At 41.3% G+C, this 12,699-nt stretch overlaps 1 protein-coding gene across 2 annotated transcripts in view; it reads left to right on the top strand.

Annotated features, from left to right (window-relative positions):
* The window catches only part of GRIA3 (glutamate ionotropic receptor AMPA type subunit 3), a 197,015-nt gene that overhangs the window by 81,584 nt on the left and 102,732 nt on the right, over positions 1 to 12,699 (top strand). For both annotated transcript variants that reach the window (XM_036740134.1, XM_036740135.1), the window contains exons 3-4: positions 33 to 86; positions 7,666 to 7,827. In XM_036740134.1, the coding sequence (XP_036596029.1) occupies positions 33 to 86; positions 7,666 to 7,827 (216 nt within the window). The remainder of the gene's footprint in view (positions 1 to 32; positions 87 to 7,665; positions 7,828 to 12,699) is intronic.

Raw genomic sequence — 12,699 nt, 5'->3', positions numbered from 1 at the left:
TAACCAATCTTTCTTATTTCTCTTTTCTGCAGGTTGTAATCCTGGGGAAACATTCCAGAGGTTATCACTACATGCTTGCTAATCTGGTAAGGACTCTCAGTTCAAATGTACCTGGGTAATTGTGCCTGCAACTCAGGCCACATGAATGGCAATCAGCCAAGGGGGAACCTCATCAAGCACCCCGCATGTCCTTGATCTTGAAAAATGGCTTCACTAAACACCAGGAGCTGCATGTAATAGCCATTTGTCCTCAATTACACTGTTTTTGTTTCAGCTGGGAAGCTCATAGGCTCAAGTAATTTGAAAAATATAATTTGATAATTTATTTCTATTAGTTTACAGCTTCTTAAATGCAACTTTGATCAGTCTAATCGGATTTTAAATGTTAAGCCCCTACCAAAGTAATTCCATTATGCCACTTAGATTAGATGCAGAGACATAGCTTAGTGTCCCTAGATAAAAAGGGCCGTGTGCTCATGTAGTCAGGCATGGAGAATTACTCAGAATTGGGATAATGGCACCATTGCCCACTCCGACACTAGCTGTGTGACCTTGGCAAGCCACTTTATCAGGCTGGGTCTCACTTTCTTCCTCCATGACGTGAGGGGGTTGGACTGGCTGGCCTCTGAGGCCCCCTCCAGTTCTAGATCTCTGAGCCTATGTGTGACCTTAGGCAAGTCCCTTCCCCTTCTTGGACCTCAGTTTCTCCCTCTGTAAAATGAGGGTTTTCCATTATATGGCCCCAGAGGGGCCTTCCAGCTCTAGAGCTAGGATTCTAGAACCCTTAGGAACACAAAGAATTTCTTTACCACAGATTCCTGATACCAGGGTTAGGAAAGACTAATGCATCTGTGGGGGAAATGGCCATCTGCCCCCTCTAAGTTAGGCTGACCCTGGGGCCCTGCAGAGGTGGGGGGGGGGGGTGGGAGACAAGGGGTTGAGCACCTTTGGTTAATTCAGGGTATGGGAAAAGAAGAAGTGAATCCCCCTTCCCACCTCCCAAAATCATTAGGTCCGGACCCAACTCCATAATTGCCTTTTGACATTCTAATAATAAAAGTTCACATTTCTCTGTCACAGTGAAGTTTACAAAGCAGCCCCCACCCCTAACCCTGCTAATAACCTTGTGAGATAGGGAAGTCATCCAGCTTTCCTGCCTCCTACACTTCCTGACGGGGTGACCCTGAGCAGATCACTTAAGCTCTCTATAGTCTCGATTTTCTCATCTACAAAATGAGGGTGTTGGCCCCAAGGCCTCTGAGGTCCCTGCCAGCTCGAGATCCAGGCCTATCACACTTTCAAGTGCTTTAAGCCATTTGCTGCCATGCAAGTGACTGAACCTCAAAAAACACATTTTAGGTCTATAGGACTAACAAGGGTACCATATGACTTCTCAGCAGTAACCCCTGCCGGGCCCAAACTTCTCAATAATAATGTCTATGTGGAAGGAAGAGTGTCTTTAAACAACCACTTAGCTGGTACTGTCTAGAACACGTATTCAATGCAACAGACTTCTAACTCCTGGAGAGCCCTCTATCCTAAGATGAGAGATGGTGAAGTAGTTGTTAGGAGGGAGGAATTAGTTTCATGATCTCTAAGGACCAGAGGCATCGTAGCATGGTAGAAAAATCATTAGCTATGTAGTCGAACGGTTTGGATTCAAATCCTGGCTCTGATGCTTACCACATGTGTGACCTCAAACAAGTTACTTAAACTCACCAGGTCTCAGTTTCTTTCTCTGTCAAATAAGGGAGTTAAATTAGATGACCCCTGAAGTCCCTTCCAATTCTTTTTTTTCATCTTTTTTCCAATTACATGTAAAATAATTAACATTCATTTTTTAAAATTTTGAATTCCAAATTCTCTCTCCCTCCCCACCTCCAAGATGGCAAGAAATTTTATATAGGTAATACATATGCGATCATGTAAAATATATTTCCATAGTAGTCATGTTGTAAAAGAAAATACAGACCAAAAGAAACCCAAGAAAAATACAGAAAGTGAAAGATAGTATGCTTCAATTTGCATTCAGACTCCATGAGTTCTTTCTCTGGAGGTGGATAGCATGTTTCATCATGGGTCCTTCAGAATTGTCTTGGATCTTTCTATCACTGAGAATAGCTAGGTCATGTAAGTCTTCCCAGGTTTTTCTAAAATCATCCTGCTTGTCATTTCTTATAGCACAGTATTTCTACACTATAATCATATACCACAAATTGTTCAGCCATTCCCCATTTGATGAACATCCCCTCAATTTTTAATTCTTTGCCACCACTAAAAGAGCTGCTATAAATATTGTTATACATATGTGTCCTTTTCCTTTTTTTCCTTTGATCTCCTTGGGTAACAGTGGTATTGATGGGTCAAAGGGTATGAACAGTTTGATAGCCCTTTGGGCATAGTTCCAAATTGCCCTTCAGAATGGTTGGACCAGTTCACAATGCCACCTTCCTTCCAGTTCTTGATCTAAGATCATATGATTCCAAAGACATGAATTCAAAATCTGTCTCTGGTACAGACCTTGAGCAAGTTACCTCACCCCACTGGGCCCCTCAGTTCCCTCATCTGTCAAGTTAAGTGATCACAGGAGCTGACCTCTAAGGGCTTTCCAGCGTGTAATCCTCTGATGCTTGCCTCCTCCCCATCTCCAGCCAGAGAATGGGGGTGTAGCTAGCTGCTGCTTCGGTTTGACACTGCTCAGGGGAAGCCATCCTCTCAACACAAAGGATTATTACGACACCACATTATGAGGCTTCCTCCTTCCTGCCTGCTTAGCAGAAGAATTAAGAACATAATACCTCCCTGCCTGATAAATCAGTGAGAAACATCCCTCTGTACCAACAGAGTACTGTCGCCTTAGTTTTCCTCCTACTCAGATAAATTAGGACGCAATTTGTATTTCCCCCCTCTTCTCCATTCTTTTATCTCTCTGACTCCCTTGTGCATATTGTCTGGCATGCCAAGGCAATGATGCTGAATGCCATCATTCAAAGGATTCATTTAATTAGAGAACAAATTCCAAATGTGAGCTTTCAGGGCAGCAGGTGGGGGGCCCATCAGTTTCCTCCCAAGGGGAAACCAAAACCCTATGTTAGGCTTTTGGCAATAAGCCCAAATTGGACACTCTGGAGCCTTCTTCAGGTTATTTATCTGGTGGGCTGTTTCCTGTTCCTCTTCTCCCTGCTAGCTCAAGTACATTCAAGATAAATAGGGAGAGAGCCCAGATCTCCCCCATCATCAAAAAGAGGGAATATCCCTGCCCTAACCAATGTCATTTCCTAATAAGTTGTTAATAGCCAGATCCCCCTTGATGCCACAAACCACCACTTGTGGAGCCATTTGTCTAGTGATAACCCATTTATGCCATTGGTTGTATAGAACTAATTACCTTTAGTGGTGTTTTTTTACCTGATAGTCTGTTTCTATAGAGGTAAGAAACATTCAGAGGTGAGAAATGTCTGTACTTATAGCAATATTTCAGGGATCCTCCCTCTATAGCAGGGTTCTTAATCTAGGGTCCACAGCCTATGCATAGATTTCAAAGAGTCTGTAAACTTAGATGGGAAATAAATTACATCCTCATTTACACTAATTACCAGCTGAAATTTAGCATTTCCTTCAATCATGAATGTAGGCAATAAACATTATTCTGATAAGTGGTCCATAGACTTCACCAGATAGACACAACGAAGTCTAGGACACATCACAGGCTCTAGAACAACGTAGATCATATCCCTATGGGAACTTAGATGTCTTCATGATGTTGCTACAGCTGAAAAACTCATCAACCTGTGACCAATCCTCTGGTGACCAGCCTCTTAGCCTTTTGCTTAGATGCTCCTTGGATGATAGAGACCTATCCCTTTCAGGGAAACTACAAGAGCACACAAGGTCATTAGTCACTCCTTGCTCTAGCTACATGACAGCTTGCCTCCTTCTAATCACATTCCTCTGATGATAACCTATTGGCAATATACTACAGGCAGCTGAGCTGGGAATCAGGAAGACTCATCTTCCTGTTCCAATCTGTCCTCAGACACTAGCTGTATGACCCTGGGCAAGTCACTTAACCCTATTTGCCCCAGTTCCTCATCTGTAAAATTAACTGGAGAAGTAAATGGCAGACATCTTTGCCAATAAAACCCTGAATAGGGTCATGAAGAATCAGATGCAACTGAAAAAAACAATTAAGCAACAAAAAAATACTACAGCCTCATCATACCCACCATGCATCTCCCCAGTGCCCATTGAATGATCCACAACTTGAATTCCTCAGAGACTAAGATATTCCCTGACTTGCAGCCATACAGCTTTACCGGAAGAATGCTCTAAAACAGACCTTTGTTTCAAGGGGAACCTTGGAGTTATTAAAACTGCCACACAATTTCCCAAAGAAAATCTAACCTGCTCTCCTGCTCTTTTTCAGCTCTGGGCCCAACTTATAATCTATCTATAATATCTGTCCAAGATATATGTGGACTTGTCCTATAACTTCCTACTCCCTGACATAGTCTGAATAACAGGCATTCCTCATCCACTTGGTTTTTCCTGTGTGGCTAGTTAGACTGAATTCTCTTGCCTGATTGGCTACAATCAACATAATGTCATCCACAAGCAGGAGTGCCTTAAGAGAGTCTTAAGAAGACTTTGTTCTACCAAATAAGCAGAATAGGATTTTGTATTCTCTACAACTTTCATTCAGCTGTATGGCTACAAAGATATGGTATGTGGTAGAATATCATTTGAAAATACCTGCATTGATTTCAAATGTATGATAGCATCATATTACTCACCTTCTCAGTGAGTGAGGGAGAGGCTAGAAGGAGAGAGAGAATTTAGAACTCGAAAATGTTTTTAGATGCTAAGAATAAAATTTTACAAATAATAAATAGGAAAAAAAGTTTCCTCTATAAATAAGTGGCTATAGGATGCAACAATTTTTAAAAGAAGAAATGCAAACTAGTAACAGCAATATGAAAAAATGATTCAAATCACTAATAAATGAAAATTTAAAAAAAGAAAATGCTTGCATTTTCCCTTCTCAAACCTTTCCTAAGGGTGCCCACATTGTACAAGTAGGTTATTCTTATAAAGATTTTGTAGAAATGGGAAAGTGGACGTATGTATCAAAGTTACTGATGTTTTCTCATTTCCCCTCCCCACCCCCGCTGTTTTAGTAAAAATATGGTCTATATTTTTCCAAGCTTTTCATTTATTTCTCTCTTTCACTTATCTTGAGAATAAATTCCTCAAGACCCATAAAATTGGGTCACATGTAGCACAAACCTCCTCTATACATATTTGGTCTAGTCCAGCTACTATTTTGTCATTTCAATTAGTGTCATTTCTACTTTCTCAAATAGCACAGTAGAGACAATAATGTTAAAGACCAAATGTGGTAGCTCAGCTGTCCTTGATGGAGAAAAGAATTTGCTGTGGAAATCTTGACAGATCTTTTCCATTTTTCATCTGTTCATTGTCTTCCTTCCAGTTTTATCCTTTAAAGCCTTAAGATGATTTGGCTTAGTTGAGTCTCATAAGCTTTCTGCATATTTACATTGCTTCCATTATTCCATTGCTTCTTGATGTTTTATGAGGTGATACTGTTCTTAATATTCTACCATCTTCCTCCATAAGTTTTTACAAATGATTATATTCTAAATTGGGTTTGCCCATGGCTGTTCTCTCTGCTCATTAAGATCAAGTATTCAATGACCAAGGTAGTTTTTAGTCTCTCCCAGCCTACTTATTGTGGCAACTGCTTAAATTTAAAGATTGTGTAAACATCCTTAGGAAGTAGCAGTATCCTGTGTCAGTGTCTGTCTTTTTTCCATTTCCTATTTTCACCATCAATACCTTGTTTAAACAGATCATAATGGAGTTACTTCAATTGCACACTATATTGTCTTTTTTATTTTATTCTCCCTTCTTCTTTGGTATTTGATTTTGATCTTTGCTCTAACAAGTCAGCGGTCTAACTATATATAGATGGCTGATTCAGAAATAACTCCCACATTAGTAACCAGTGATTTTCTGTCAGTTAAAATATAGTCAAATTTAATTTTTGTAATGTTATTTGTTGCTTGCTATATCCAGTGTCTCCTGACTCTTCTTAAAGAAAGTACAATGTTTAAAAGACCTATGTAGTTGACAAGCCTTTAGTTGCTCTTGTTTCTTACTCCTAAACTATGTTTTCCTACGTATTTTTCACCATCCTCTCCATGTCCACCTTTCCACTGAATCCACCAAATCTTAAAGGATATGTTGAGTTAATTTGGAGGGTTTTAGCAAGTTCCTTGTAGAATCTCTGTACCTCCTCATTCTCTGTAATAAATGTTAGCACACAAGCTAAAATTGTTTTCTTGGAAGACATACAGATGTTTAACATGAGCACCATAATATGAAATGACCAAGAGTCCCACGATATTACCTTTGGACACACAATAAAACCCACTCCACCAATTCTTTTATTTGCCTCTGAAAAGAGAACCTGTGAGCCAGCCTTCTATGGAATGGCTACTCACTGGTCATTGGATAAGGATATGTGATTCTTAATAGTCTATATCCTCTGTTCTTCTACTCTATCCCATAACTGCTGGAGTCAAGGGGACCACACAGGGATGAGGTCATTTTGTATTTTAATTTATTTCATGAGTTACCATGCCCAAAGCATTCAACACCGTGTATTCAGCCTTCTGAGGGTTGTCTCCTCTGTTCCTAGCTAGGCTGGTCCTCAGAAAGGAAAGGTGATGATGAGCTGTCCACAGCTAAAACTTGGGCAGGAAATCAAAGGAGATACAGCTAGCACCAAATACCAAGACTCAAAGAATGGCAGCATGAAGGCCCTAGAAGGCGCAGGAATCAGGCACCAGATCCTTAGGATACATGGAGATGGATGGCATGTTGGCTAGGATGGGATGAAGAGGGCTACAGGCAAGAGATCATGTCCCCCCTTTATAGTAATTTGCTTGGGGACTCAAATTGACATTTGTACACCATTTGCAACAAAGTTTTATCTGTCTATTTGGGGGGTTTGTTGCTTTAATCAGTTTGTGATTCAATAAAGTGTACAACAGTGATTCATCATGAAAGACCCATCAATAGAAACAAAACAATCAGAAATCATTTCTCATAATTGGCATATCAAAGGTGGATTCAATTGATTTCTATAGTCTAGGGTCCATGATTTTCCACCATTTTCTAAGGACAAAAGAGAACATAGTACAGCAGAAAAAGCACTGCAGATGGAGCCCAAAGATGTAAGCTTAAGTCCCAGATCTGCTCCTTACTAGCTGTGGGACCTTGGGCAAGTCATTTCTCCTAGAGCCTCTGTTCCCTCATCTGAATAATGGAGATGATGATACTTGTAGTACCTTTCTTCCAGGGTTGGTATGAGAATTAAATGAGAAGAATTGTGGGAAAGTGGTGGTTTCGTTTGCCTTCATTTGCATTTGCATCTTCCTTAAGGTTGGCATCTAAACTTGCACTCACATTCAGTACCAGACACGCCCTAACCTTGAAGTAGCAGGGTTCTTGGGTCCCACTTTCAGCTTCAAAGGCAAAGCCTACCCCTAGGCTTTTCCAGGTAGATGTCCACTCCTGCCAGAGTCAGCATCATCCTGGGCTCTGCCACCATTTTGATCTCCTTTCTCCATCTGTCTGCAGGGCTTCACGGACATTGTGCTGGAGAGAGTCATGCATGGGGGTGCCAACATTACAGGATTCCAGATCGTGAACAATGAGAATCCCATGGTTCAGCAATTCATCCAACGCTGGGTGAGACTGGATGAAAGAGAATTTCCAGAAGCTAAGAATTCTCCCTTGAAGGTAAACCTCTATGTCTAATATAAACTTAAGCTAGCCTACCAAGGCTGCCCTCCATAATGATTCCTTCCCATTAACTGCCCAGACCAAGTGGCCACAGATGTTGGGGAATCCCAACTCGAATCCCTGAATCTAAACCAAATAACTATGTGCCCTTTCTCCTTCATAATATCATCCAGCATTTGGAATAAGTTGACTAACCTTTTTTTAAATGAATTTAATTTGTAATCTGCTCATAACAATTTAGAATATTCATTACAAGAAGGGGGGAGAATAGGTAGGGAAGATTGATGAACTGAAACAGCAAATTAGATTTTCCATTATTTATGTGATCGCTTTGTGTGCTAATAAGTCCCATGAATCTCTGAGAAGCCAGATGAATTTAAGGCTGATGCAGAGTAGGTTGGCTCACTATGCATGGGGGCAGCCAAAATGTTTTCCTACTTGCAAAAATCTCTTTTAAATAACAGCATTACCTAGATTGCTCATTTTACTGTAATAAAGATAGAAATATTGAAAACAAAAAAAAATGCAACTTTAAAAGCTTCCAGAAATGTGCATGCTTTAGACAGATAGGTCTATCTCGATGTAAAAAGCATGACATATAAATATCTGGCTATATAGAGATCAAGTCAGGAGTAAGTATTCACATTTCAAAAGGACCCCAGATCTGGACTTCCTTTAAAGAACCTAATGGGTGGAAAAGAGAATTCCATTGTGATAATCAATTTACATCCAACTTTTCTAGAGCCCTGAAAATATGGAAGAATAAGCCAGGTCTTCCTTCCCCTACCCACTATCCCTAATCTAGAGAAGAAAAGAGAAGGCTTTACAAGCCCTCATCACAGTATAGGTGTGCCTAGCCTTCCACAATCAGAATGTTCCAGAAAAGTTTCAAATAAGTCCAATTTTTGAAAGCTAATTCTATTTTAAGACCATCAAGACAACCTACAGGTTAGTAGAACCATTTGTAAAACCAAATTAATTACGTTTTTGTAAGCAGAATTATCACCCCCTCCCCACCCAATTTATTTTTCCAGCAAATCCAGATTTTCATATACCAAGAATTGTGGCAAAAAAAACCACCACATTTTGTTGCAATTTAGAATACGAGTCAGTAAAAGGCTTACTTCCATACATTGTTACAAGCACAGGTAGGGAGAAGCATCAGTTTGCTATGGAAAAGAACATCTGTGGGACAAGCAGACTTCTAAACATGAGCCATTTCCCACAGCGAGAGGAGAAGAGAGGAAGAGAGACACCATTTATATTTGAAATGGAGGCTTCTTCCAAAATAGCACTATTTGTGTTAAAAAAGGTGGCGGGAATATGGAAAGGCAGTAATTCTCTCTCTGCCTACCCCCCTTCTCTCTCTGTCTCTGTCTCTGTGTATGTCTCTCTCTGTCTGGCTGGCTCACTCTCCCCACTCTCCTCTCTCCCTCCCTTTCCACCCCCACCCCTGCCTGCCCCCTTCTCTCTCTGTCTGTCTCTCTGCCTCTCTGTCTGTCATTGTCTCTCTCTCTGTCTCTGTCTCTCTCTCTGTCTCTCTCTTCCTCTTTCCTCCCGTCTTTCTTCCTCCCCTCTCTCCCTTTCTCTGCCTTTCTGGCCCTCCTTCCTGCTTCCACCACACAAATTTGCTTAAAGCAGTGTATGCCCCGATCTTCTAGCATCGTAAGTATACTACCCCTAGCTGAGCGTCCTCATAAACACCTGTTCACTGCTTTGCCACTTCGGATCCATGTGGGAAGGAGTAGGGGATATGGAACAGAAAGAGAAGGGAAGTCAAAGGAGCTAGGATCTCCAATTTGCCATTAACTGCTTGACCCCAGGCAATGAGGGGGGTGGACAGATAGCTTCTGAGGTCCCTTCCAGCTCTAGCTCTTTGATCCAATGTGTGACCTTGGACAATTCACTTCATCTCTCTGGGCCTCGGTTTCTTCCTCTCCAAAATTTAGAGGGTTGAACTAGATGGCCTCTGAGGTCCTTTCTGCCTCTAGAACTATGATCCTATACAAAATGAAGGAACAAGAAAAGGAAGGGAGCATTCCAGAGTTGGGGTATAGATGTAAGGGCTCCAAGAATAAAAACCACCAGCGCAGCACAAGGAATCCACTGTGAAGCCACTCAGCCTTCATCTCACTCAGAGCTAGGAGATTTGGAGTCAAGTCTTGGCTCCTCCACTCATTGAATGACTTTGGACAAGTCCCTTTCCCCCTTAACAGCAGCTTCCCTACCTTCCTCTGCCTCCCAGCAGGTCCCAGTTATGGTGTGGATAAATGCAGTTTTCACATCCCTCCAGTAGGAGCCACTCAAGCTGCTAAGCAAGCTTTAGCAATGAAAACTCCATCAAGTATCTTGGGAAATAGAACAGCCAAGCACAGGGACAGCTCCCAGCACGTGTTTGCTCTGTACCCAACTTGCTCGCTATTTATCAATCAGACAAAAAGCACGCTTTAAAAATTGATGTGCTATATTTTTTATTCAGGAAAAAATTGCCTTGAAATGACAGTCCCGATGCTTAATTTATGCCACATTTTATCAAGGTTTCCTTTTCAGTCTTTTTTATCTTACACGTTCATGCATTAGGAAATAGAAGCTTTAGAAGGCAGCAGCCAGCACAGTGGAAGGAGAGCAGACTGAAAATCACAGAAGGGGGATGCAAATACAAAAGCAAAGACAGTCCCTGCCCTCAAGCAGCTGAAACTCTAATTGGGGACATAACCCATATAGGGAAGTGGTGGCCAGGGAGGAGTGTTGTGGTGTGGAAGTAACAGGAATAGTGATAGGATTTCTAAAACAGTTGACCGATATGTTCTTTACCAGAAATGGTAGCATCCATTGCATTACTGTTCCCAGGCCTAGAGGCAGAAGGATGGCAGGGGCAAAGAGAGAGAGAGAGAGAGAAAGAGAGAGGATGGCCCACTCATGGTACCAGGGCAAGTAGAATAGTGGGCCGGTATCCCGGCTACATATGGTAAGGCTCACCAACCAGAAGCCCAGGATCCCAGGTGGGAGCTTGAATTTGGAGTCAGAAATGGAGACTGGAGTTAAAGAGTGTGGAGGGCTTTGGGTCCAGGCTAAATATGGTGAATGCTCACCTATCTGAAGGCCAGGCTATCTAATCAGGGAAAAGGTATTTGGAGACCTTTCCAGTTTGTCAAGCATTATATACATATACATATACATATACATATACATATACATATACATATACATATACATATACATATACATATACATATACATACACATATATGATATCTCATTTGACCCTCACAAAAGCCATATGAGGTAGGTGCTATGGGTTAGATATGTATATGATATATATTATGTATTATATCATTATATATTATATATATATATGATATCTCATTTGACCCTCCCAAAAGCCATATAAGGCAGGTGCTATGGGTATTATCACACCTATTTTACAGATGAGGAAACTGAGCCATCTTATATATTCTACCAGGTTGCTTCCCCACCTTTAGAGTTGAAAGGTACCTTAGAGATCATCTAGTCTGAATTCTTCATTTTAGAGAGGAGGAAACTGAAGCTCAGTAAAAGTAACTGGCCACACACACACAACTGTAAATGACTCCTAACTCTACATATCCAGCCCTAAGCTCTCTCCTGAGCTGCAGTTCTTCATCAACAGCTATCTGCTTTGCCTGGATATACATGTCCAAGCATAAAACATGTCCAAAACCGAACTTGTCTTCCCCATAAAAACTACCCCTCAGTAAGCTTCCCCATGCTTTGGGGGGAATATAATACCATATTCTCAGCTCCCCAGTTTTGTAACCTTACTTATCCTTGACTCTTCCCTCTCTCCACCCCCCATTCCCCAACCCATAATCAGTTGTCAAATCTTGTCTATTTTATTTCCACATGTCTTGTCCCCTACTCTCCACTCATACCACAATCATCCTGGTTCAAGCCCTCACAACCTCTCAATGGCTTCCTAATTGGACTCCCAGCTCCCAGCTTCTCCCCTCTCCAATTCCTCCTCTGCATGGCTGCCAAAATAATTTTCCTAAAGCAAAAATCTTTACTGGCCCCCTATTACTTCCAGGAAAAAATCCACACTCCTTAGATTGGCACACAAGTCCCTTCACAATCTGGCTCCTACTTCACTCTCTGGACATTTTAAATTACTTTTCTTGACTCATTCTACATTTCCAACCAAACTAGCCAATTAGCTGTTCTTCAAATTCTATATTTTGTCTCCTGGCTCAATGCCTTTGGCCAGGCTGTCCCCCATGCCTGGAATGCTCTCCATCCTCACCTTTGCCTCTCAGAACCTCTAGCTTCCTTCAAAGGTCATACACAAGACTTTTCCTAATCCCCTACTTCTTAGCATTCAAACACTTTATAATCACATGTTGGATGTTAGAGTGACGAGTCTTTTTGGGTACTTTTTGGACTAGATGGCCACCAAGGTCCCTTCCAATCCTAAAATTCTGTGATTTCATGTTACTCACTAGCTCTATGTCCATGGCCAAGTTATTTACTTTCCCGAGCCTCAGTTTCTTAATTTGCCAAATTTTCCAAATAATGACAGCAATAATGATGGTAGTAATTATTATTATAATACATACTACCTTCCTCCCTGGGTGGTGCAGACCATGCTTTGTGAACCATAAAGTGATCTAGAAATATAAGCTATTATTATCATAAAGAACTACACCTCATTTTACTGAGAAGGAAACTGAGGCCCAGAGAAAAGGGACTTGGCCAAGATCACACAGCAAGCTAATGACAAAGCTGGGGCATTGGATGTTCAAGGAACAGCCCTGAGGACATTTCAAAACACACAAGAAGCAAGCCAGAAGCCTGCTGCCTGTCAGTGAGTAAGCATTTATTAAGTGCATACTA

This window comes from Trichosurus vulpecula, chromosome X (assembly GCF_011100635.1).
Source record: "Trichosurus vulpecula isolate mTriVul1 chromosome X, mTriVul1.pri, whole genome shotgun sequence".
In the NCBI taxonomy this organism is placed as follows: domain Eukaryota; kingdom Metazoa; phylum Chordata; class Mammalia; order Diprotodontia; family Phalangeridae; genus Trichosurus; species Trichosurus vulpecula.
The sequence above is the reverse complement of the archived record's forward strand: the minus strand, read 5'-3'. Positions and strand labels throughout refer to the sequence as shown.